Source organism: Oryctolagus cuniculus, chromosome 3 (genome assembly GCF_051225735.1).
Source record: "Oryctolagus cuniculus isolate XC-2025 breed Fujian yellow rabbit chromosome 3, ASM5122573v1, whole genome shotgun sequence".
Lineage (NCBI taxonomy): Eukaryota > Metazoa > Chordata > Mammalia > Lagomorpha > Leporidae > Oryctolagus > Oryctolagus cuniculus.
The window spans coordinates 140,048,933-140,073,577 of NC_142869.1; the positions used below are offsets into that span (position 1 = coordinate 140,048,933).

General features: G+C 41.1%; 1 protein-coding gene across 3 annotated transcripts in view; it reads left to right on the forward strand.

Annotated features, from left to right (window-relative positions):
* The window catches only part of ORC5 (origin recognition complex subunit 5), an 85,664-nt gene extending 65,886 nt beyond the window's left edge, over positions 1 to 19,778 (forward strand). For 2 of the 3 annotated variants that reach the window (XM_002712028.6, XM_051849723.3), the window contains 2 exons: positions 11,155 to 11,267; positions 19,011 to 19,778. In XM_002712028.6, the coding sequence (XP_002712074.1) occupies positions 11,155 to 11,267; positions 19,011 to 19,056 (159 nt within the window). In that variant the 3' untranslated portion in view covers positions 19,057 to 19,778. Of the gene's footprint in view, positions 1 to 11,154; positions 11,268 to 19,010 lie in introns of those variants that run through there. The other variant, XR_016230992.1, reaches the window with a different exon arrangement.
* The last annotated feature ends 4,867 nt before the right edge of the window (positions 19,779 to 24,645 follow it).

Here is a 24,645-nt window from a genome sequence, read left to right on the forward strand (position 1 = left end):
CTCTGTGTACTGCAGCACCCTGTTTGCAGTCGTGTACAGATTCTGAGCTTTAATTGAAATAGTGTTCATATCCAGTGCTGTTTAGCTCAGTGACCTTGAGCAATTTGCCTATCTGAGGTTGTTTCCTCATCTGAAAAAAGAGATTTATTCAGAGTACCTAATTGTGAGATTGTTGTGAGGATTGAGTAAATTAAGTGCCTGACACAATGTCTACCATGCAGTCTATTCGCAATAATAAATTCCAATCCCTGTACCACCCATAGTTGCTAATATGATCAGTTAGTTCTCATAGCGCTCTCTTTTTTTTTTTTTTTTTTCCTGCCCTCTCAAGTTTTCGCCTTTGATAGATCTTCAGGGAAGGAATTTTGAAAGACAATATATATATAAAAAAAAGTGAAAGCATCTAGTCTAATGCTGGGGTCTTTATTCCTGGTGGTAATAGTCTTGGCCAAACCACTTTCTAATATTCATCAACACCCAAAGCATGGCATTATTTTGGATAAGCATCTTTGGTATGTTCAATGCTTTGAAAACTGAGTGTAATTTAAAATTTGTTGTTGCGATTCTACAGTGTCTTCTAGTAAACCTCTAACATGGCGTATGTATTCCTTTATACTGGAACTCTTGGATTGAATCATTTTGAAAGATATTAATTTGTTTGAGGTGACTGACTAGGGACAGATAATGCCAATCATCCTTTGATAATGTCTGTTTTCTCATCCGTAAAATGAGGCATTGATCTCCAGGGTTTTCAGTCCTGATGGGTTAGTTCAGAATTTTATTTTGTAATTGTTTTTATGTTGGGAAATTTTATTTTTTTAATAAATTTGAAGTGCAGTTCATTTTAATAGCCCCCAAATAAAAATGGAACTTTCACTATTTTAAAAGGTAAGAATTTGGAAAAATAGAGCACTGATGCTTGGATTTAGTATCTTAACAGTTTTGCTATAATCCTCCTGTGCTATGGAAGAGATGATAAGTTTGGCTGGCCCCAGGTCTGTGGCAACTTTGTGAGAACCTTTATGGGCTCACAGCATGAAACCAAGAGCCACAAATCCTCCTTGCGGCTGAGCCACAAGTCATAGCTAATCATCCACCTTTAAACAGGAAGAAGCTGTGATCTATAAACATGTTTGAACTCACCCCGGTGGCATATCAAGTTTGAAATAACTAACATTCTCTCATTTCCCCCTATTTTTAAAAAATACATCATAAATAAGTGTCAAAAATATTTTCATTTTTACAAGTAGAATTTTGTAGCTTCAGAGGTAATAAACTATTCTGAGATAAAAACAGTATTTCAACAGTTTATGAGGTCTTCCTCAAAGCACTCTGTACTTTGAATACTTTTTCAGTGTTTTTATTTTTTGATTTAACTGTGAGTTAATTATAGATTTGTATGAGCGCTGTCTTCTTGTGTGCCCCTTACTAGTTTCTCCAGTGGTAGTATTTTGCAAAACCATAGTAAAATACCCAGCTAGGAAATGACATTAATCTAATCTACTGATCTCACTCAAATTTCCTTACTTTTAAGTGTGTTCATGTTTGTGTATGCCTGTGCATATTTGGCTATGAGAAAGTTTCCTGTGTGTAGGTTTCTGTTTACCACAGTCTCAGTCAAGACATAGACCAATTCCATCTATTACAGAAGCGCCTCGTGTTGCCTGCCCGTTGATACCCACCCCTTTCCTCTGTCTCCTCTTCTGCAGTCTCTCCCTTTTTAATTTTGTCATTTCAGGAATTCGTATACACAGAATCACATAGTATGTGACATCTGGGACTTGCCTCTTTTGACTTAGCATAATTAATTCCTCTGAAATGAATCAAAAGTTTTTGCATGTATGAATAGTTCATTCTCTACTACTGATGAATAGTATTCCATGGTGTGGATATGCCAGAGTTTATTTTACCGCTCATCCATTGAAGGACATCTAGGGTCTTTCCAGTATTTTTATTATTGTTAGGGTTTGAACAGAATTTGGCTCCCCAAATGCCTGCAGATGTTTAAACTCCAAAGTCTTACATTGATGGTTGATGGATTAAAGGTGGAAGCCTGATCTAATAATGGTGTCCAGGAAGTGGGTCCAGGGGGAGGTCTTCAGGTCACTAGGGGCTTCCCTCTGAAGGTCATTTTCACCAGAGCATTGGTTATTTAAGCAGAGTTTGTAACAACTTCCCTCTCTGTTTCCTGGCTGGCCATGTGATCTCCCTTTGCATGCATTCTACCTTCAGCAGATACCAAAGAATAGGACTGCCTGTTCTTAGATATGAACCTCCAAAATTATAAAATGAATCTTCCTTCCTAAGACACTCCTCTCAGGTATTTTAATTGTAGCAGTGAAAAGCTGACTGATAAGGTACTATAAATAAAACTGCTGTGAACAGTCACATACAAGTTTTGGTGTGAAGGTGCAGTTCTCGGGGATAAATGCCTCACTGCAGTTGCTGGTAACACAGTAATTGCATGTTGAGTGTTACAAGCAATATCAGTGTTCTACTCTTTGGAGTAAAGTATAGAAACCTTACTTCCATTGAGGTCCTTGTATTTTCCTACTTTTCAAATATCATTGTCTGGTGTATCAGATGGTGTTATTAATTTTTAGTCAAATATGATTTAGAAAACTCAAAAGGAGATATTTTATCATATTTTTCCATATATGCTCTTCCCATTGTTCTTTCCTCTTTTGGAATGCCTGTCGCTCCCCGTCTTCGTGGAGGAATGACACAGGACCCTGCGCTGTTCTTTCATCTGCTCGGCCCTCCCCGGGTTTGCTGCTGGTTCTTCCCGGGTTGGCTACCGACCCTTCCACCTCCGTGGAAGGGCGGTTCCCCCTGCCACTTTCCCCACTTCCGCGGGGGAGCGGCACACCGCCGGCCAGCTCTCTCGGGGGCTGCTCAGATGTTCCTTCAGATAGATGTTCCTGGTGCATTTTGTCTCTCTCCTCCTTTATAGTCCTCTTCCACCAATCCCAACTCTGCTACCCACACGCCGAGTTCGCTGCTCTCCTCCAATCAGGAGCAGCTCCTGCAGCTTGTTGGTTGAACTGGAGGCAGCTGTGTAGAAGCTGTTTCCTCCTCTCCCAGCGCCATATCGTGGGAGAGCAGATGCATAGAATAAGTCTTAATTCCAGTAACAGTCTAGTCCGAGTTGCTCCCCACAATGCCCAAGTTCCTTTTTTGTTTTTATCATTTCTTTTTTGTTGTAACAATTTCCTGTAGCCATTCTTTGAATGTAGATCTTTTAGTATAGGTTATTTCGTTTTCCCTCGTATGAGAATGTCTTTATTCCTGCCTCCTTCATGAAGGGTGATGTTGCCAAGTATGGAATTTCCATTTCTTCTCTGCAGGACTTCCTCTTTGATCCAGGAAAGGCATTGGCCTACCTGGATAGACTTCTGTTGGCTGGATTGCAGATCAGAGGTGCTGGGGTCCTTTAGCCACCTTCTTTCTGCCCCTCTCAGAGTCTTTCTTTGGTTACCTCTTAAGTTATTTGCAGGGTTTATGGTTGTACTCAGCAAGAAAGAGCAGTGAATATGAATCTATGCGATCTTGTCTGGACTAGAAATTCTCCTAATTTTTTTTTCTGACCTCCTGTCTAGACTGTTTGGTGTTTGTTTATGAAATATGTTGCAGGATAATTAAAAGCTCGATTGAATAAGAAGCTTTTTGTAAATGAGACAGTGCTAAAAAGGATCAGAGTATTCAAGTATATTTTACAACTATTATTTAGAGAGCATTTTCCCAACAAAGATAATCTTAAATTATTGGCTACAAAAATGTTCTAATTTATTCTTCTTTGCTGCAGCTAGAGACTGTATAAATCACTTTCTGCATTTGGAGACCTAATAATAGGAATGACTTGTGTGTCTCTTCTCTGAATCATTAGCAGCTGGGCAGTAAAGACTGGTTCCACTCTTCATTTTTGCATTCCCTCGCACACATGCAAACTGAGACACCACTATGAATCTGTGTACCTTTATTGTCTAGAGACTTCTGTCATTCTGCCCTGACCATGTCAGAGTACTTAGCTGTTAATGCTAGTCTGGAGATCTGAGGTCATTTTCATATTATCATGAACATTTTAACTTTAATATGTAAACATTTTCATGATTCTGCTCATCTTTGAATGTGCAGTACTTAGAGTAAGACTTGAAGAACTTCATGGGTATGGTATTGGAAATAAAAATTAGATAATGGAGAGGAAGGTAGATAAGCTTGTATTTATGTACACATGGAAATAATTTTTGAAGTTTCATTTGTATTCAGATGTTTTCATTTAGTACAGTTGTATAAGTAATGTGCTTGAGATTTAAAATACTAATGCTGAAATTAATCTTTGATTTTTTTCAATTCTACTCCAGTCGTATTTTAATAAACTGGGAAATACTTTTAATGTATCAGTAATTTTTTTAAAAGATTTATTTGTTTATTTGAAAGGCAACAGTTACAGAAAGAGAGAGAGAGAAGGAGAGACCAAGACAAAGAGAAATCTTCCATCTGCTGATTCACTCCCCAGATGTCTGCAACAGGCTGAAGCCCAGAGCCCATATAGGATGCTGGCACTGCAGGCAGCAGCTTAATCTGCTGTGCCACAGCACCGGCCTGGCAGTACATTTATACACTGCTTCATGTAATATAGGTTCTCCTGAACTATGTATATTGCATTTTAGAGTGATAAGGCCAAAGAATAAAAGGCCTCTGAAGTGAGTAGGTTTTTATTAATGTGAAAAACCACAACCCGATTTATGATTTAATTCACTTTTTTTAGTTTCATTTTTTGTATATTAGCTTTTACTAAGTTAGCCCCCCCCAAAAAAAAAAAAAACTTAATAATCTTAATATTCTTGGCAGTACCTCTTGGCTGCTGTATCTTGGAGTGATACCATAGCCTTTGCTCAATCTCAGGTGATTAATTTAGCCATGGATTCCTTATAGAGCTGAAAGTGACTTCGAGGGACTATGTGTTTCAACTTTTTACTGTGTATATTTGTTTTTTGTGTTTTTTTTTTTTTAAGATATATTTATTTGAAAGTCAGAGATATACAGAGAGAGAGAGAGAGGTCTTCCGTCTGATGGTTCATGCCCCAGTTGGCCACAACGGCCAGAGCTGTGCCAATCCGAAGCCAAGAGCCAGGAGCTTCTTCCGGATCTCCCATGTGGGTGCGGGGGCCCAAGGATTTGGGCCATCTTCTGCTTTCCTAGGCCATCACAGAGAGCTGAATCGGAAGTGGAGCAGCCAGGGCTCGAACCAGTGGCCATATGGGATGCTGATGCTTCAAGCCAGCACGTTAACCCACTGTGCCACAGCACCAACCCCAATATATATTTTCGTTGTAATTAATGTGGCAAAGTAATAAAACTATAAGGTATCTGAAAGTATTCTTGAACTACTAACTTTTAACTAAAGACATCTTGCGGGGCCAGTGTTATGGTGTAGCGGATAAAGCCGCTGCCTGCCTGTGATGCCTGCATCCCATATGGGGGCCGGTTCATGTCCCAGCTGTTCTTCCAATCCAGCTCTCTGCAAATGGTCTGGGAAAAGCAGTGGAAGATAGTAAATCTTTTTTTTTTTTTTTTTTTTTTTTTTTTTTTTATTTTTGACAGGCAGAGTGGACAGTGAGAGAGAGAGACAGAGAGAGAAAGGTCTTCCTTTGCCGTTGGTTCACCCTCCAATGGCCGCCGCTGCAGCCGGCGCACCGCACTGATCCGATGGCAGGAGCCAGGATCCAGGTGCTTTTCCTGGTCTCCCATGGGGTGCAGGGCTCAAGCACCTGGGCCATCCTCCACTGCACTCCCGGGCCATAGCAGAGAGCTGGCCTGGAAGAGGGGCAACCGGGACAGAATCCGGCGTCCCAACCGGGACTAGAACCCGGTGTGCCGGCGCCGCAAGGTGGAGGATTAGCCTATTGAGCCACGGCGCCGGCCTGATAGTAAATCTTAAAAAAAGACATTTTGTATTTCTCTGACAAAAAGTTGTGGAAGAGTAATTTAGCATCCAATTTAGATTAAAGAAGCTAATTTAATATGTGAGAGTGTTTGAATCAGAAAGTTGAAGTTATAAGAAATAAAAGGAAATGCCAGTGGCAAAGTAAAAGGTAATTAATGCCTTTTTTCTATGTTACAAGAAAGACTGAGGAGATCTGCCTTTAATAATAATGGGAACTTAGTATATGATTTTCAAATGACTGTTACTAATACAAAGGGTTGAAGTTAATATAGTTAGCCATAGAGAGACTGTGTTAAAACTCTTTTCTAAGTATTTCCCCATTTATTAAAATTTCAGGTCTACTCTCATTGTGGATTTCTGTGTGTTTCCAAATGGGAAATGATGCAGAGTTTACATTAGCTGGGCTTTCAGTAATATTTACTCTCCCCTACAGACCTCATTATCCTGCAGTTGCCGAGCCTGTTCTCTGTCTCCCTTCTTCGTACAGGTCTCAAGCAATGAATCTTGGAAGAGATGTGAACTCAGGGCCTGCTTTTTATCATTATCAATGAAATCTTTTTTTAGTCTTTTTTTTTTCCTGATTAATGTACCTTCATTTCTCTTTTAGTACAGTCAGTCCAGCATATTCCAGAATCCAAGGATGCTCAAGCCTCAAATAAAGTGGTGTAGAATCTACATGTAACATGTACAAACTCTCCTGTACTTTAGAGCATCTCCAGATTACAGTGGGAAATGCTATGTAGTTATTATACCGTATAGTTAGGGAATAACAACAAGAAAAAGTCTGCCTATGCAGTACACATAGTTTTTTTTTTTTTTTTCCCCCAAGTACTTTTGTGCTGTGCTTGGTTGGATGTGCGGTGTGGAGCCTGTGGGCGTGAAGGCCGACTGCCTTGTTTGACCTATCTCCTGCCGTCCTTTGACTTTGGACTTTCCTGTGTGCTTCTGTTGGAGAGGTGTCTCTTCTGCACAGTGTGTGGTTGGATTTGTTTTTTCAGTCAGCCTTTGAGTTTTATTTGAAGTATTTAGTTAGTTCACTTTTAATATAATTACTAACATGATTTTGTTTATACTTACCTTGTCTGTCTTGATTGACCCTGGTTTTTCCTCCCATTCTGTAAGGGTGCCTTATCATTTCATTGTTTCCAAGTGGCCGTAGCAGCCACTTGGGGAGTGAACCAACGGAAGAAAGACCTTTCTCTCTCTTTCTCTCTCTCACTATCTATAACTCTACCTGCCAAATAAAAAAATAAAAGAGAGAGAGAGACAGAGAGAGATCTTCCATCTGGTGGTTCATTCCTCAAGTAGCCGCAGGCTGGAGCTGGGCTGATCTGAAACCAGGAACCAGGAGCTTCTTCTGGGTCTCCCATGTGGATGCAGGGGCCCAATGAGTTGGGCCATATTCCACTGCCTTCACAGGCACATTTGTAGGGAGCTGGATCTGAAGTAGAACAACCAGGACTCATATGGGATGCTGGTGCTGCAGGCGGCAGCTTTCCCCGCTGTGCCACAGAGCCAGACCTAATACTTCATTCTTCATGTGTAGGCATGCAACTAACTTTTCTATGTTGATTTTTGTATGCTGCAACTTTACTGAAATTGTTTATTGGTTCTTACAGGTTTTTGGTGCTCGCTTTTAGTTATCTCATAAATACTTATGACATCCGTGCATGGCTGATGTATTATTATTATTCCAGGTTTTAGTTTTGAAAATTGAAACCCAGCTTATTTAAGTGACTATTCTGAAATCTGCTTGTATGTGGTAGAAGATAGATTTTCCTAAATTTGCTTTTTTTTCCTCTTATGCTATATTCTCTTTCTTCTGAAATCAGAATATGAAACATGGAATCAGAACAGGCCCAGGGTGGGAACAGGAAGGAAATAATTGGATGATCTTAATTAACAACTTGAGTGATGGCCAGGCAACTCTCACTTCCACAGTGGGCAGAAACATTTAGCATGGACCAGATTTCCGAGTGAGTGAGTGAGTGAGTGAATGGTCCTTTGTCAGTTCTGGAAGCAATATTGCGGGTCTTTCTTTGACTCCTACCTTCATGACTGTTTATGGATCATTTTGATTCTCCTAGTAAACAGCCATTCTGGGTATAAGGGTTTTTGTTTTGTTTTGTTTTGTACCTATGATCACAGTTCAGGTATGTTTTTCAGAAGTTTTGAAGTTGTTGTTAGGAGACCTAAATCCTACTCAAGGAACTTAATTGCCATCCCTTGGCAGTGACTGAACATCTGTTTCCACATTGGTTAGATTAATCATTTGAATCTCACAGTCTCTAATGCATGAATCAGGAAACTTTTGCCACAAAAGGCCACATAGTAGAGATTTTAGGCTTTGCAGGCCAAGAGGCAAACTGCAAGATACTAAACAAGTAGGTGGATAAGTCAGAGGGAATACTTGTCCCATCCACCTCATTTCCTGGAGATAAGCTATTCCAGGTGGTACACTTGCTTTCTGCTGAGTTGTTAGCAAGTAACTACATTGAAAGTACAGAGCAAAAACAATTACAGGGAAAAAAGGCTCACTAAAGTGGGTGAATGGGAGCAGGTGCTGTGGCGTAGTGAGTAAAGCCGCTGCCTGCAGTGCCGACATCCCATATGGGCGCTAGTTCGAGTCCCAGCTGCTCCACTTCTGATCTAGCTCTCTGCTATGGCCTGGGAAAGCAGTGGAAGATGAACCCCTGCACTACGTGTGAGACCCGGAAGAAGCTCCTGGCTTCAGATTGGCACAGCTCCAGCCATTGCGGCCATCTGGAGTGGGGGAGTGAACTGCGGATGGAAGACCTCTCTTTCTCTCCCTCCCTCTCTCTCTCTCTCTCTGCCTCTGCCTCTCTGTAACTTTGCCTTTCAAATAAATAAATAAATCTTTAAAGTGGGAGAATTTTTGTTTTTCCTCTCAGTTTTGATAGATAAAGTAGATTTTTAAATGGCATATACCAGGGGTCTTCAAACAGTTTATGGAAATGCATATTATGAAAAACCTATGCATCTATTTGATAAGTAAACCTTTCAGACAAAAGAGCCATCTTAATTTCATTTCCACAATCTTTTTGAAATGCCTTCATAAAAGATTTGAACAGCACAGAGCTTGATCTAATAGACACATACAGAACACAACACGCAACAGCTGCAAAGCATATACTCTTATCCACATACAGAGAGGATTTCTAAAAAATGCTGTGAGATGTAATCCAATTAGTGATATTGAATTGGAAACTAAAGTCTTAGCCTTTTGAACACAAAACTTCATAATTTGATATGAACCTGAGCCATTTTTCTTTTTGAAATAATGCTTTGTATTTACTAAGTATAGTGTTTTCTCTATATAAATATAAAACTTACCATGTGTTCACCCTTTTTAACTTGTTAGTCAAGTAATGACAACTGAATGAACGATACATGACAGTTTTCTCTTTAAAATTGTCATGGAAAATGTCATAGAGTCCGCATAAGCACAGTAGGATGTACATGAACTCTAGCTTTTGATTTTTATTAAGCCACCTACTTGCTCTGGGGTCTGGGAAGTGATTTAACTTTCCTAATGTGGGGAGTAGGGCCCTGTGGGGAGCAGGGCCCGTCTACCGCAACATGGCGAAATAAGTACTGAGACTATCGAGACTAGACTAGACTACTGAGACTATTGAGACTAACTCAATGCGCCTGGTCTCCCACCATATGGGATTGAGAGGGAGTAAACAAATCTTACACAGCTGCTTCGTCAATTAGCTGATTCCTGATCCAACCTCTGATTGGAGGAGAACAGCGTGCTCAGCACGTGGGCAGCAGAGCACGGATTGGTGGGAGAGGACTATAAAGGTGAGATAGAAGGGGGGGGGGAGATCCGCTTATGCGCCGCGAGGCACCACAGACATCTCACACCACGCGCCAAAAGAATAACAAGAATGCGGACACACACCAAGTGGAATGCGGTTAGCACAGGAGCAAACTTGAGCGCACAACGCAGAGTCATTCGCTTAAACAACAGCGTCCAGTCCGGTGTCGTTCTCCCGCGAGCTGCGGAGGAGCGACACCTAAGGCTTATCTGTAAAATGGGTATAATAATGTCCACCTCATAGGGCCAGGAGGAATATATGTGATAATGTGTATAGAGTACTTAGTACCAAGTAGTCAATACTATTATTTTTTCATTATTCATATAGTATTTATTTAGTATCCACAAAGTATTAGTACCATAGTAAGTGGGTATATTAATTCCTTAAGGGGTGTATTAAATCCTTTATATTGCCATACAGCAGTTATAGGTTGTCAAGTCTCCAAATTTCTTTTGACATTACCGGTGCCTTTCCCTGCTGGTCTCTAGCAGTTAAAAATAAGAAACTGGGAAAAGACAATGGGCTGTTCAGAGTAAGCTCTCAGATCAACTTTGTTTCTTGGGTTTCACAGCACTTAGTACTGTATGGAGTTATTTGGTTCTCTGGTTTGACCTACTGAAACATGGTTTTTTCAGCATTAATTGTTCTGGTGTTTCCGTAAGTACCTGAACAATAAGTTTTAAAGCAAGACTGAGCTCAGGCCTCAGGGGTGATATTCTTATTTGTCACCCAGCCAGCCACCCAACTCTGAAAAAGGCCCAGATCCACATTTTAATTTCTAGATTCCTTAAGTAAGTATAGATGGGATATTCTGAGGTATTCCAATAGATACTCTGAGATTATAAACGGAATTCAGTGTTTCCTGATTACATTTGTAGTTTTTAAAGGTTTATCAGTCATGTCTGTTATTAATGAAACAAGGCTGTCTCAATTGGAATCCTTAAGGACTGACAGTTTAATTCAATTGTTGAACTAGGACTTTATTTTTGTTTTCCCAGAAACCTTTTATTTAAGGTATACGAACCTCATGCATTTCAGAAATACACTTTTAGGAGCACAGTGATTCCTCCCATCCTGCCTGCACTCCCACCCTTCTTCCTCTTCTCTCTTCTATTCCCATTCTTACTTTTTACTAAGATCTAGTTTCAATTAACTTTATACATAGATGATTAATTCTATACTAAGTAAAGAGTTCAACAAATAGTATGAAAGGACTTTAAACATAAGTACAAATTTGTACATACAGATTTTTGTGGATTCAGCTACATATCTTTATCAAAGGTACTAAAAACGTTTCAGAAACAAGGACATGATGTAGTCTCATTTTAAAAGTTTCTTATGAAAATGTTCTCATGTTTTTAGATTACCTCTCTGGTGACCCTTCAGCTGTTAGCCCTGGTTGGCCACGATGATCAGCTTGATGGGCCCAAATACAAATGCACAGTATCTCTAGACTTCATCAGAGCAATTGCAAGGTAAGAATTGAGTGATTGATAATGTAAAATGTCTTGATTTTTGTAAGTGATACACTGAATACAAATATTACTTTTTTCCTAATATAGTATCATTAATCATTTAGAGAAGAAAAGGTAATTTAAGTACCAGAGTAGATAAGTTTCACTGTAGAATGGACCCTCTCATAAAATTTACCAGGGACATAAAATTAAAAGAAATAGCTAATATGCTAGATGGCAAAAATACAGATTATAGGAGACTTTAACAGACTGGAGTAATGGCCCCTATGGTAGCAGACAGTTGGCTGTAGAAAAAGTCTTCTGTACTGAAACAAGATGGGAGAGATTTGGCTGAGATCCTGAATGTTTTAGCTGACTACAAGGTCTTAAAAATCCTAACTTAGGAAATATTGTTAGAAATGTGTAGTGTCTTGTTCAAGGGATATAATCATTCTACTCCGTGTTACCGTAGACACATCAAATCTGGTGTGCTGTGCTGTTTCGAGTTTTAGGAAAGGAATTGACAAATGCCTCTGTGCTGAAGGGACACAAAAAGAGTGGTGGGATACGTAACTGTGCTACATCTCTGACTGAAATATGAAGGGTGGGAGAAGAGCCTTAGGGAGGACATGTTAACTCTCTCAGGTATTCAGGGGCTGTCTCGTGCACAACAAATGACACTACGTGTAAGTAATTCTAGAGCATGAGGAAAGATGGCTGTCCAAATGAGAGCTGTCTGAAAATGCAGTGAGTTGCTTCAGAGTGTTCAAGGCATTTATGTGAATGGTCAGAACTGGGCACTGATCTGTTAAAGACTGTGCTAGAAGATGTCACACAAGTGTTGATTCCTGGGTGGAACAAGACAGTCCAGAAGACAGTGTGCTCCAAACTTTTTTGAATATAAAGATTTCATTTTAGCATCCTTTTAAAATGAATCATGAAAGTATTTCCGTATCTTTCGAAATTGATAATATTCAGGCATGAGACAGTATTTGTTGGGCCTAAAAACAGGGTTTGATGTGGGTATGGATTTGCTGCACAGACAGCAGCTCTGTCCTGAAATCTCTTCTAAATTTGAAAGTCCCATAATGCCAGTGTGGGTATTTGCCAAATTTCCATGACATATAGACTGCAGACATGAAGGAGGATTTTAATGTTTCATTGTAATAAAAAAGAGCAAACTGTAACACAGGTTACTGAAAAGAAACCTTTTTGGGATGTATCAGTATATTCGTAAAGCCATAACTTTGCTTTTCTAAATAATGATATTGGAACCTCTAAGAGCCTTTATCTGAGGCATAACTTTGGAATGAAGTCCATTTTCTTCAGAAGTTGTTGCCTCTGCCCTGAATGTGTTGGGCCGTGCCCCAACATTACTGTGCACAGGGCATGTATGGGGATCGCATATGGGTCCCTGTATGCTTAGTGAATATCCATTGAAGCAAACTGAAATTGCTGTCACCCCATCCAGAGCATCACAGTGATGTTAAACCCATCTGGAGACATGCCCTTCCATTTACCCTCAGAAGAAAGAGGAACTGTAGACCTGGAATTTTGTCATAGAATCTGGGAACTTTGTCAACATCCTTTCCTTGGTTTTCTTTCTTCCTCCCTGCTGTCCATGGGCAGTATGCAGAGCACCCCCTTCTTCCCTCATCTTCCTCATCCACTCTTTCGCCCCCATGGTATTCCATTTCTGCTGACTGCCCATGTTCTGCCATCATCTTCTCATCGTCATCTTCATTGCCTGAACTAAATCCTGAGTCATCCCTGAGAATATCACTTCCCATTGAGTTCTCTCTCATGGTAACCACTGCTTTTCTCAAACCTCAGCAACATCCTTGCTTCTTGTTGCTAGTTCGAGACTTTCACTACCCCCAGCTTGTAAACTGTGGCTTTCTTGGAGACTCATGCAATTTGGCTCTGTTTCTGTATTCTCCTTATGAGAAATTGTCTCCTACTAGCCTGCCATCCTGTCAACCTCATGTATTAAAGGACAGAATACATGGGTCACAAACCTATTTTCCTCCTAGGTCCTTGACTCTCTTCCAGCTACAAATCTATATTCACACTGTTCATCCTCCCTGTTTCACAGAACGGAGTTGAAAGTATCAGTTGAGAAGTCATTCAGCTACCTGCTTAGCACTCGTCTTCTCTATTTGTCCCTTTTCAGTAGAGTAGGACCCAAGATCTCAGGATCTCAGGTGGATTCATCCACGTGTACTGTGAATTCCATCTTCTCTTCCCCTGAACCTCCCTTGGTCTCTGGCTGTTTGTTGTCTCCATGGCACCCAACAGAGTTGACCACCCTGTTTCTTTCTTTCTTTTTTTTTTTTTTTAATTTTATTTAAGGTATACAGATTTCATGTGTTTCATATATACAGATTTAGGGGCATAGTGATACTTGTTGACTACCCTCTGTTTATTTCTTTTTTTTTTTTATTTAAGGTATACAGATTTCATATATACAGATTTAAGGGCATAGTGACACTTCCCACCCACCCCACCTCCTGCTATGCTCCCACCCTTCTTCCTCCTTCATAGAGCCCAAGATTCCATCATCCTTGGGCTTTCCTCTTTATTCTTTGGCAGTTTTGACTAAAGCTCATTTACCAAATTTTCCTTTCCACTTGACCTTTAAATATAACTATGCCTGAGGCTTTGTCCTCAGCTCTTTTCTCTTGTTGTACCTTTTACTAGTCAAGTTAAGCTACACCATGACTTCCAACAACCATCTGAATATTAATAACTCCCCTATTTTTAAAGGCCAGACTTTTAAAAATAATATTCTTGACCTTTATTGAATGTTTCCCAGCTATATCAATATGTTTCCAAAACTGAAATCAGGGATTCTAATCCCTGCTTCCACACACAGGAAAAGGGAAAGATCTTTCTTGCTTCCAGTGTTCCATTTCAATGAAGAGCGTGGCAGTCCACCGTGTTGCACAAGCCTGAAACCTGGGAGTCCTTCTTGACTTCTCTGTCTCCCACACTCCCAGTATCAATCATTAGTCACCTCTGTGTATCACAGATTCATTCTTTTTCATTATTTGTACTTCTGCCACCTGGTAGACCAAGCCACCATCCTCTCTTCTCTAGTAGTCTCCTATTTGATCACCTATCCACTCTTATCCTCCTATAATTTATTGTTCATTGTATACCAGAATGATCATAAAGAAATTTAATGTCACCTTTCTACTTAAAAGTCTTCAATGATTTCCCATTATTCTTGGGATAAAAGACCAGAATCTTTAAATCTTTAAAACCCTGCAATGCCAAAATGAACTGAACTCTACCTCTGTGCCCAGCCACATTGCACATGTGCTTTCTCCCCTCGGAGTTTGTGCTTCAACTACTCTGGCTCATTTCAGGTTTTCAGTTGTGGTTTGCCTGCTAGCATGGTGCATATGCAGTATTCTCCAGCTTCTCACTTTCATCTAGCTGTTAGAGAACACTGAGATTTCAGTTGAAGTGTTCCTTTAGGAAGCCTGTCAAACATACCAAGACCACGATTGCCACCACCCTCGATGCACACAATTAGCAAGTTTCCATTGTGTTCTTCATGGTATGTATCACTTTAATTAAATAATTAACTGAACAAATAGAGTTCATCTTTCTAGAACATGAGCCCAGGAAGCACAAAGCGCAGACTGCATTTGTGTTTGTCACTACTTTATCCTTAAGCCTAGTACGATGCTTTAAACTTAGTATGTGCTAAAAAAATAAATAGGACATATTTTCCTATAGTGAGTAGCAGTAACACTTCAGATGAAGCAAAACTATGTGGGTTTGTTTTACAGGGCACCAGGAAGAAGAGAGATAAGGAGATAGTCCCATTCTAAATTGAGTCTTGATATAGGGAGGATGTCCCAAGGATGGTCACCAAGAAGAGGCAAGGCAGCCTCACACCACCCATTTTTGGCAGAGAATGAATGATTGGATCACAAGGCACAAGCCAGATATATAAAATTGCAGGAAACTACTCGTGATATGAGTTTAAGTGAAGAAGGCAGTTATACAAGATAGAAAGTTGTACATACAAAAAGAAAAAAACCAGAAATACCTGAGGAAAGTAATGGTCAGAAGTCACTTACAGAGTGGGCATTTGGCCTAGGAGCTAAAACGCTCTGTAGCTCCTGATTACAGCTTCATATTAATGGCAGACCCTAGAAGACAGTGGCAGTGGCCAAGTAGGTGCATCTCTGTCACCCGTGGGAAACCTGGGTTCAGTTCCTGGCCCCCAGCTCTGGCCCTGACTTCGGCTGAGACGTTGTGAGCCAGCACATAGGGCTCTTTGTCTCTGTGTATGTCTCTTGTCTCTCTCCGTCTGTTGCAATGCCTTTCAGGAAAAAAAAAAATGTCATGTGCTGCCGGGACCAGCACCATGGCGCAGTAGGCCTATGGCGCCGGCATTCCATGTGGACGCCAGTTCAAGTCCCGGCTGCTCCTCTTGCAATCCAGCTCTCTGCTATGGCTTGGGAAAGCAGTAGAAGATGGCCCAAGTGCTTGGGCCCCTGCACCCTCATGGGAGACCAGGAAGAAGCACCTGGCTCCTGGCTTCAGATTGGCACAGCTCCGGCCGTTGCAGCCATTTGGGGAGTGAACCAACGGAAGGGAGGCCTTTCTCTCTGTCTGTCTCTCTCTCTCTCTTTCTCTCTCTCTCTCTCTAACTCTACCTGTCAAATAAATAAAATCTTAAAAAAAAAAAAAAAAAAAAAAGTCATGTGCTACCAAGAAAGCAAGTAGAGTCCTAGTCCTCAGGTTTAATGATAAAGTCATCGTTTGTGACTTTGCCAGGAACTCTTACATACAGTGATGGGGTAGAAGTAAGTCAGATTATAGATATTTGCATAGTGTTTTATGAGAAAGTACATGTAATGAATAGAGAGAATGCTTTTCTTTCCTTTATTCACTTGCCAATAATTTGACTGCCCAGCATAAACAAACACTGTGCTAAAGCTTTGGGAAGATACAGCAATGGTATAACATAGCTATATCCTCTCATGAGCCTACATTCTAGGATTTTTTCCTTTTTGTCATAAGGAGGGAGAAAGGATTACACGGTTGAGAGAAGGCTATTATATATTTTTTAAAGAAATGAGCTGATAAGAGCATAGAGAAGGTGAGTTAATGATGCAGAAGAGAGATTAAGTCAATGCACAAAATCCTTCAAATGTTATGTGAGCATGGGACTTAGGAAATGAGTTATGAGATGAGAAAGGGGAGTCCTCATTCATTGTAATGAGAAAAAGATGAATTTAAGTGGAACAATTTGGATGTTTGGTGACTTCTGTTTTCTCAGTGAATAAAGAGGCAAAAAGGGGTGAAGGGCAGAGCTAGTCGCAGTGTGAAAGAAATATGGGATATTTGAAAAGCTGCTGTGAGGAATGGAAGAAAGTGTTGACAAGGAAAGCAATGTGCTGGAGTGCTGAGGTTCTTGACCTTGGATGTACAAGGGCACCCTCTGTAAGACTTACGATCTTCTCCAGTAACACTGCATGTGCCAGGTACTGGAAGACCAAAGAATTATAGTCGAAATCACATAGCATTGGGTTTTCTCCAGGTGAGTTCAGTGAATGCTAGCCAGTGAGCACTTGCCATGATGGTTGATAGAGACTAAGCTTGGAGGAACAAGAAGAAAGTAAAGCCAGTTGAGGACTAATAGTTCAATACCTGACATAAACATACTCAGTACGTATTTGTAGACAGAGAAAAAGGGAAGAAGTTTGTGGGCATTTTGTCCCAAGGTGTTCCAAATAGTGTAAATGGCAGAAATTGGGGATCAGAGGGTAAAATGTCTGAATCCATGTTTTTAGAGGTAGAACATATGTGTGTGTGATCCTGAGAGTGGAAGAGAAGGTCGTTGGAGGTGGGAAAGACAAGACTGTGGTGCAGTTGCTCGGCTGGTGCAGGCCTTGGGATGGAGAGGAATTTTGATCTGGAAGCTACGTTGTTCACTGACGAGGAACCAGAGAGTAGTGAGTGATCTCCAGGGAACAGAGCTTTTGGCACAGGACACTGACCTCACCTGACAGAACTGTCCAGGGCCCAGTAGAGTTGAATCTTCACTGGAAGGAGCCGAGGAAAAGACGATGTGCCTGGAAGGCAGCAGAGTACGGCCATGTCCTTGGGCTTCTGCCAACCAGGCCCAGCTGTGGCAGCCATTTGGGGACGATAGACTCGCTCTCTCACCCTCTCTCTCTCCCTCCCTGCCTCCTTGCTGTTGCTCTGCCTTTCAAATAAATGAATCTTTCCTTAAACATTTTTTGAGCTGTTTTAGTTTTCATTTATTATAATTCAGGGCTGAGCTAAAGCTGGCAGCCGGGAACTCAGTGTAGGTCTTCTACATGACTAGCAGAACCCCAACTACTTGAGCCATCACCCTCTGTCTCCCAAGGTCTGCAATGGCAGGAAGCTGGAATTAGGAGCCAGAGCTAGGAATTGAACCCAGACACTCCAGTGTGGGGCATGGGAATCTTAACTACTAGGCCAAATGTTTGCCCCCATAATTATTGCTTTAAAATTATTTATTAGAGGGGACTTGTCAGTAAATGGGGAGGTGAAGGAGGGTCCTCAAGATTGGAATGAAATACAAAAATAAAACAGCTTTATGATTTAATAACCATACCTTTTGTGCCTTTATGCAAAAGTGGTTTTTTTAATAAGTAATTATTTTTAGTTACTTTATTGCTGCTGTTGGTAACAGGATTGTTTTTGGCAGTGCTTCTGTCCCATTTGGAAAGGTTTGCTACTCTTCAGAGAGGACCTGTTAGAATGAAAGAAGGAATTCTTTAGTCCAACATTAGGAACCACAATAGCCAGCACCTCTCCTCTGAGTGATTTTCAAACATATTTGCATAAGCAGATTCTATAGTCTATTTCAAATTTTAAAAAATATTTGGTGTGTCAGTCATTTACTTAGAAACTTTTTTAGAAAGTATATTATAAAATGATACAAAAACATTAATTGATGACGGCTTAATAAAAAAAGCATGCAATTAGTGAATCTTTAAAAGGCTGTTCTCACATGGATGATTATTTTTGCAGAATTGAATACTTGAGGCTTTTATTTTATACTTACTGCTAGATCATTATATCTAATTATTTTGACCATTTATTCAAATAATAAACCCCCAGTCTGAATATTTATAGTGAAGAATGAGTTTGAAAAAAAGAATATAATTATATGTCTCTCTCTCTGCTGTTTTATTCTGCTTGCCTTCAGAGTACAAAAATATACATTCACATCGTCTGTTTGTTGTATGGTATTCTTGGATCCTACAGATTTAGTTACAATACACAACACAGGTCAGCCAGTGCTAGAAAACTGAAAAGAATGAAAACTACAAATGAGGACAGATGAGCGATGGTTTCTGTAATGAGAAAACAGGTGTTTTGGAAGATAAACAATGTTCAGAAGCAAAGGAGATTTAAATACTTTTGCATCTCTAATTACTTTATTCTGATTATTAGACCAAAAAAAATAACTTTCAAATGAAATCTAAGCTTTTTGTAGAATAATTGAAATACAGAACATAAGATGGTTCTAACTTTTCTCTTTTAGAAAAGCAAACTTTATGGTACAAACAAAATAACTTTTTAAAGAAACTGTGTTGAGTGACGTTTTAAAAATGAGTGCCCGTCCCCTAGTGCTGCACTTGGTAGCTTTAGTTGTGCACGATTCTGCACGTGCTTCCCTGAACCATACAAAGCTGAGCAATCTAGGGGTGAAGATGCTAACATATTATCTGTTTTTGTTTATAGGACGGTGAACTTTGACATAATAAAATACTTGTATGATTTCTTGTGAAAACAAGCTTCAAAGCCATATGGACACTGTGACAGTGACTAAGCCAAGCTGTGTTCGTCCAACGACTTGGCTGGCCGGGGAAAGGAGTTCTTTGGCTCTATTGGATTTGTCCAAACAGGTGCTGGCCCAGCATGGAATCTGATGAAAATATTCTGATTGGTCTGGGTGGACGTGAGCAGAAGACTATTTACCAGGGACCCTGGAGTATTTGGAAGCAACGTGTTAATTATAAACAGCAGGGTTTGCACACAATCTGTTCTAGTCTTAATGATGTTATCTTAACACTGAAATTGCCTGAAACCCATTTACTTAGGCCTACATTTTGCTCTGTGAACTATCCCCTGCGCTTTGAACGTGCCAGCAGCCCTTGTTTATATGCCCAGTCTTTTCACTTCCTCTCCACAGGAGCCTCTGCAGTTGCTTGCCAGAGCAGGTTTTCCTGAGGCCACCGTTTTAAAAGATCATAGTTGCAAAATATAAATACAAGTTCTTTTTAAAATCCAAGCTTGTGTATGCTTCTCGTTTCACTCAGATTTTCTCAAAAGACAGGGTGGCTGGTTGAGATGTAGACCGACTTTCCATCTCTAAGACTGGTTCAGTGTCAGGTTTTTCTGGTCAGTCTGGCAGTTAACCACCCAGCCTAGCTTTTTATCAAACAAGACAAGTTTTCTTTGTCCAATTGTTGGCCTTTAAGAATTCCACAATAAAGTATTTTCTTATTACACCAGTGTGAACTTTGTTTCTGATTTTCTTGTCTGTTCATATTTTTGACGTTTTCTATTAGCATTTAAATGCTTGAAAAATTATTTTGAACAGCCTGGTGTAAATGTAGCTGGTATTTGATTGCTTAATTCCATTTTGAAGAAAAATTCTCCATCGGCACTCCCAGATAGGAATCCTTTCCGTGTAGTTTTTGTCTGACATCGTCTGGTTTAGAGAAAACAAGTGGCTGTCTGGCCGCTTTCACCTAGAGGCAAGGAGCCACAGACAGAAGGATGAACTTCCTTCTTCCCTTCCTCCTTAAGACAGCAAGGAAAGAATTCTGGCCCAAAGGGTGGATCCACAACAAGGGACAGTGTGTCCTCCCTCTGCCTTCTTGCCTCACAGAAAATGGCCACGTCAGGGCCAGGGAGAAACCACGTATAGCCTGGGTTCAGGGTTCGGTTTCCTGCATGCAGAAACCCTTGTGTCATCAAAGCAGGAAGCCCTGTGGTAGCTCAAAGGAGAGCAGTGCCACCTGGGAAAGTTTCCAGCCCCTCAGATTTGGTTAGGCAGGTGCAGGTGCTGTGCAGCCTGTCCTGGATGGGCAGGGCCAATCCACATCTTGAAGGAACAACTCTGGGTTTTCAGAGGGGAAAGCAGTTATCACATTGGAGACTGAGCAGGACTGAAAAGAGGCCAGGTGTCCCTTGGGTGACTGTCCTTCCTCCTCTTTGCTGTTCATCTGTCTCCTGCCCGGCACGTTGGCTCTTTGTATTGCTCCATACCTGGTTACCAGCCCCAGGTGTGGCACCTTGCACAGTGTCTTGCCCTTGCCCCCTGACTTGGCCCTCAGAACTTTCCTGTTTTGTAATTTGCTTCCTAATGACTTGCTAAATGACTCACTAGCTAATTTGATTAATTTATTTAAATGAATACTAACAGAGTTTAGCATGGATATTAGCATTTCAACAAGGGTCATCTGCAAATGGCATGTTCTAATTGGAAGATATAAATCTCCCAATTACAAGAGGCAATCTGATGATGAGGATCATGCTGACTGGCAGGCCAGATATTTCTGTTAAGAGAGAAAGCACTTAATGTTCAGCTTCTATTCTTCCTTGATCTAAAAGTGACTTAGGTGGTAGAGGCAAAACGCTATTAAGGCGTGAGTTTTCAGGTTATTCATATGTAGTCAGTCTCCCGTTTTAGAAATATTTTTGATTGCCACGAGCCAGGAATTCATAGGTAGAGAACTTACTTTCACTTCCTTCTTCCTTTCAAGTCCCTGGACCGCTCTGCATTGACAAAGCAGTTCTTTGGCGACAACCCCAGAGAAGATTCTGATCCACCAAGCCTCATCTCATTGATCCCAAAAACCCACACAGGGATTGAGTCTTGATGCAAGGGCAGCAGTGAAGACTGCAGGCTCTGGGGCCTCACTGCTTTAATCAAATACCAGCTATGTTGCTCCTGGCTGTGCGGCCTCAGGCAAGTTCTTTAGCCTCTCTGCCCCTTCCTGTTCTCACTTTACCTCATTGAGTTGTTTACAGGATTAAATATACCTAAGGCCGTGCTAGCTGTCATCTGGAGGCAGAGAACATTGCCCTGCAGAGAACATTTAGGAATTTCTGGAGACATTTTTGGTTGTCTTACTCAGTATGGGGTAGGAAAGAGTAGGGACCTGGGTTGCTGCTAAAAACATTAAAATATCCACCCTGTAACAATCATTTAGTCCAAGTGTTAATGAAAGGAGTCAGAGTGGGAAGCGTAAAAAGGTAGAACAAGGGGGCCCCTCCAGTAATGTGGCTTAAGCTAGAAACCGGTGTGACAACAGAGACATGAACAATTTCGTTGATTAGTCAGGAGAAAAGCAGGCTGGGGCCAAGGCCATGCCAAAGGCCAGGTGGCTGGAGTTGTCTGTGACCAGTTTCAGAAAAACAGCTCTCCCACTGCTGATAGGCCCCAAGATATAACTTTTTCTGTTTCCTGCAAAAAGTCAGAACCAAATAGGAGGAATGGGAGATATGGCAGGATGAGCTCACCACACAAGAAATACTTTTCTTGAAGGATCTTGTACAAAGTTTCCCGTGGGTATAAGACCCCCAGATTACTTTCTTTCAACAATTTTTTCCTGCTAAAGAAGCCCCTCCCAGCGGCTTTCCCGAAAGCTTTCCCTCTGCTCCTTGATTCTGTCAGCTCTTTTCAATAAAACTCTTTGTAGCAGGTGTAATATCAGTTGTGTAAAGGTGGATGAACCTTGCTCTAGCTCTAGTAAGGTGCTTGGCTCGTGGGAAGTGCTCAGTAATGTTCACTGCTGCTACCAGGAAAGACTTGTCTGTGGCCCAGAAAAAAGGTAAGTTGGGGAATTCAAATCCTTTTTTTTTTTTTTAGGTTTATTTTATATATTGAAAACACAGGTCACAGAGAGAGAGGGAGAGACACAGAAAGGTCTTCTGTCTGCTGGTTCACTCCCCAAATAGACACAACAGTCAGGGCTGGGCCAGACCTAAGTGGGGAGTCAGGAGCTTCTCCCAGGTCTCCCACATGGGTACAGGGGCCCAAGGACTTGGGCCATCTTCCACTGCTTTCCCAAGAAGTATTAGCAGGGAGCTGGATTGGAAGTGGAGCAGCCAGGACTTGAACTGGCACCCTTATGAGATGCTAGCATTGCAAGTGGAGGCTTTACCTGCCACGCCATAACGCTGGCCCCTGCATTTAACTATACCTAGAAAAAAAGTAATTTAAAATTTTGGAGTTACTCAAATGAGCACAGTACCCCAGGGATCTGGATTCTAATTCCTATGCAGATGTCATTACTTACTTCTCAGAGGATCGTGTGGGAAAGTCAGAAGTACAGCTGAGGAAGAAATCAGAGCGCATGTGACCGAAGATTCCGATTTGCCCTGAAGGTGTGATGGCTGAACAATTAGTGGTGTACCTCCAAAGATGGAGTTAAGCAACAACTGATTCAGGTAATTAAGGTGGAAAGTAGAAGCCTACTCAGTGCCTCCCAAAAGTTACTCCACTCTGCTATGCAAAGAAAAGCAAAATGACAGACCATGCCCACGAATAATGCATCTCTTATCATTTTAAGTATTTAGATTCAAAAGTAGGAGATGAAATCCAGAAACCACGCATGTGTGCAATCAGAGTTGTAATAGTCTACTCCATTGCTACCTGAAGTCACGCACTATCATGTACTGTAATTGTTCGCGTTTTATTCCTTGAGCCATGAGCAGAGACTTGGATTGGAGGTAATTAGACCAGAGGTTGGTATTATTCAGCTTCATCTCCTGCATTTTGAAAGCTTCATCTACACAGTGTGACTGCCTATCGTATATGAGCAATTTAGATAATTTTGCATGTAATTTCAATCTGCTGACAGAATTTGCTTTCAAAAATGCTTAGTAGAACTCAAAGAAATCTTTCCTATCAAGATACCAGGATTGCACTCAAAATCTGCCGTTCAGTGCCCCGAATACACAGTTAGTGCTCATTTTCCAGCAGTGACACACATTCATGAGCACAGTGAGAGAAGTAGAAATTTGGTAGAGCACAGAAAATTATAATCAATTCATTCATTTAACTGCATGTTGATGCACAGTAATGATGGGAATTTTAGAAGGCATTCAACTGTTTGAGTAAATAGTGGTAGCTTTGGCTGGTGGAAAGAGCCTGGGTGTTAGAGGCATTCGAGATTTTCCTGGGCTTTGAATAGACCATAATCCATTTTGTTGCTCTTCCAAGGAGTTGGGAGTCTGATTTTGTGCAGTTCCCATTGTGTTAGGTGCAGGGAATAGTGTAGTAGCTAATAGGGACTGAGCCTGGCCTAGACAACAGGTGTTACCAAGCACTGGTTGAGTCAGCCCCTGAAATGGGGAGCACTGGAACTGGGGATGGGGAAGATCATGACTTTGCACTTATTGCCATTGAGATGTGAGAAGTCCAAGTGGAAATGTGAAACAGGCGGTCTAATCTAGGTTGGAGATCAGAATTGCTGCCAGTATAAATGTAGACATCATCGGGGTGGTTACCTTGTGATTTAGAGGACTTAATTCCTTAAAGTACTGACCATGACATAGAAACAAAGTGAGTTCAAGTTATAGAAAGTGGCAGTCACCACGCTCTTCAAGAACTGCAAAGTAATTGCATTTTTTTTTAAGAGACAATTCTGCAGTATTCATATAACCCTCATTCCTTTCAACACATGAAGTGGTGCTAAGAAACATGGCCTAATTCCTATTGTATATCTGTTCCAAAGGAAAATATCCCACCAAACCCAATTACAGTCTCAGTTCTTTAGAGAATGTCAGGTCACGTGGTTTCTCCCTGCGCTCTGTCTGCTTCCTCGTGGCCTGGTGACTGGATTTAGAAAGCCAGCACCCCAAGACAAATAGCAGATGAAGGAAGAGAATTCATTAGATCTGCCTTTTTATGAAGAGAGTCAAAGAATTTGCAGACATGCTTTAAATGAGTTACGCATGGAATATATTTTATATCACTGCAATGGAGAGACTGCCCTCCTCTTCCCCTTTTCTTCCCCCCCCCCCCTATCTTTCTTCTCTGCTTTCAAAGCCCAGGAGCTGTAATTGGAACCAGGAAAGGAGGGCAGTTATGGGAGGAGATGGAATTAGAGAGGGTACAGGGCCAGGTCAGGGGTGGCCTTGAAGGGCATTGAAGAACCTAGCTTCTTACTCTGGGTGAGTTGTGGAGCACTGGAGAGTTGAGGAGAAGAGTCAAATGACCCTGCCTATTTTTCAAAAGGATAACTGTGTACTATATTGAAAATAGGCAGCAGGGAGCTGAGCAGATCAGTTAAGAAGACATAAGGTAGATGAGAAATAACAGTGGCTGGGATGAAGGGCTTAGCAGTACAGGTGGTGAGAA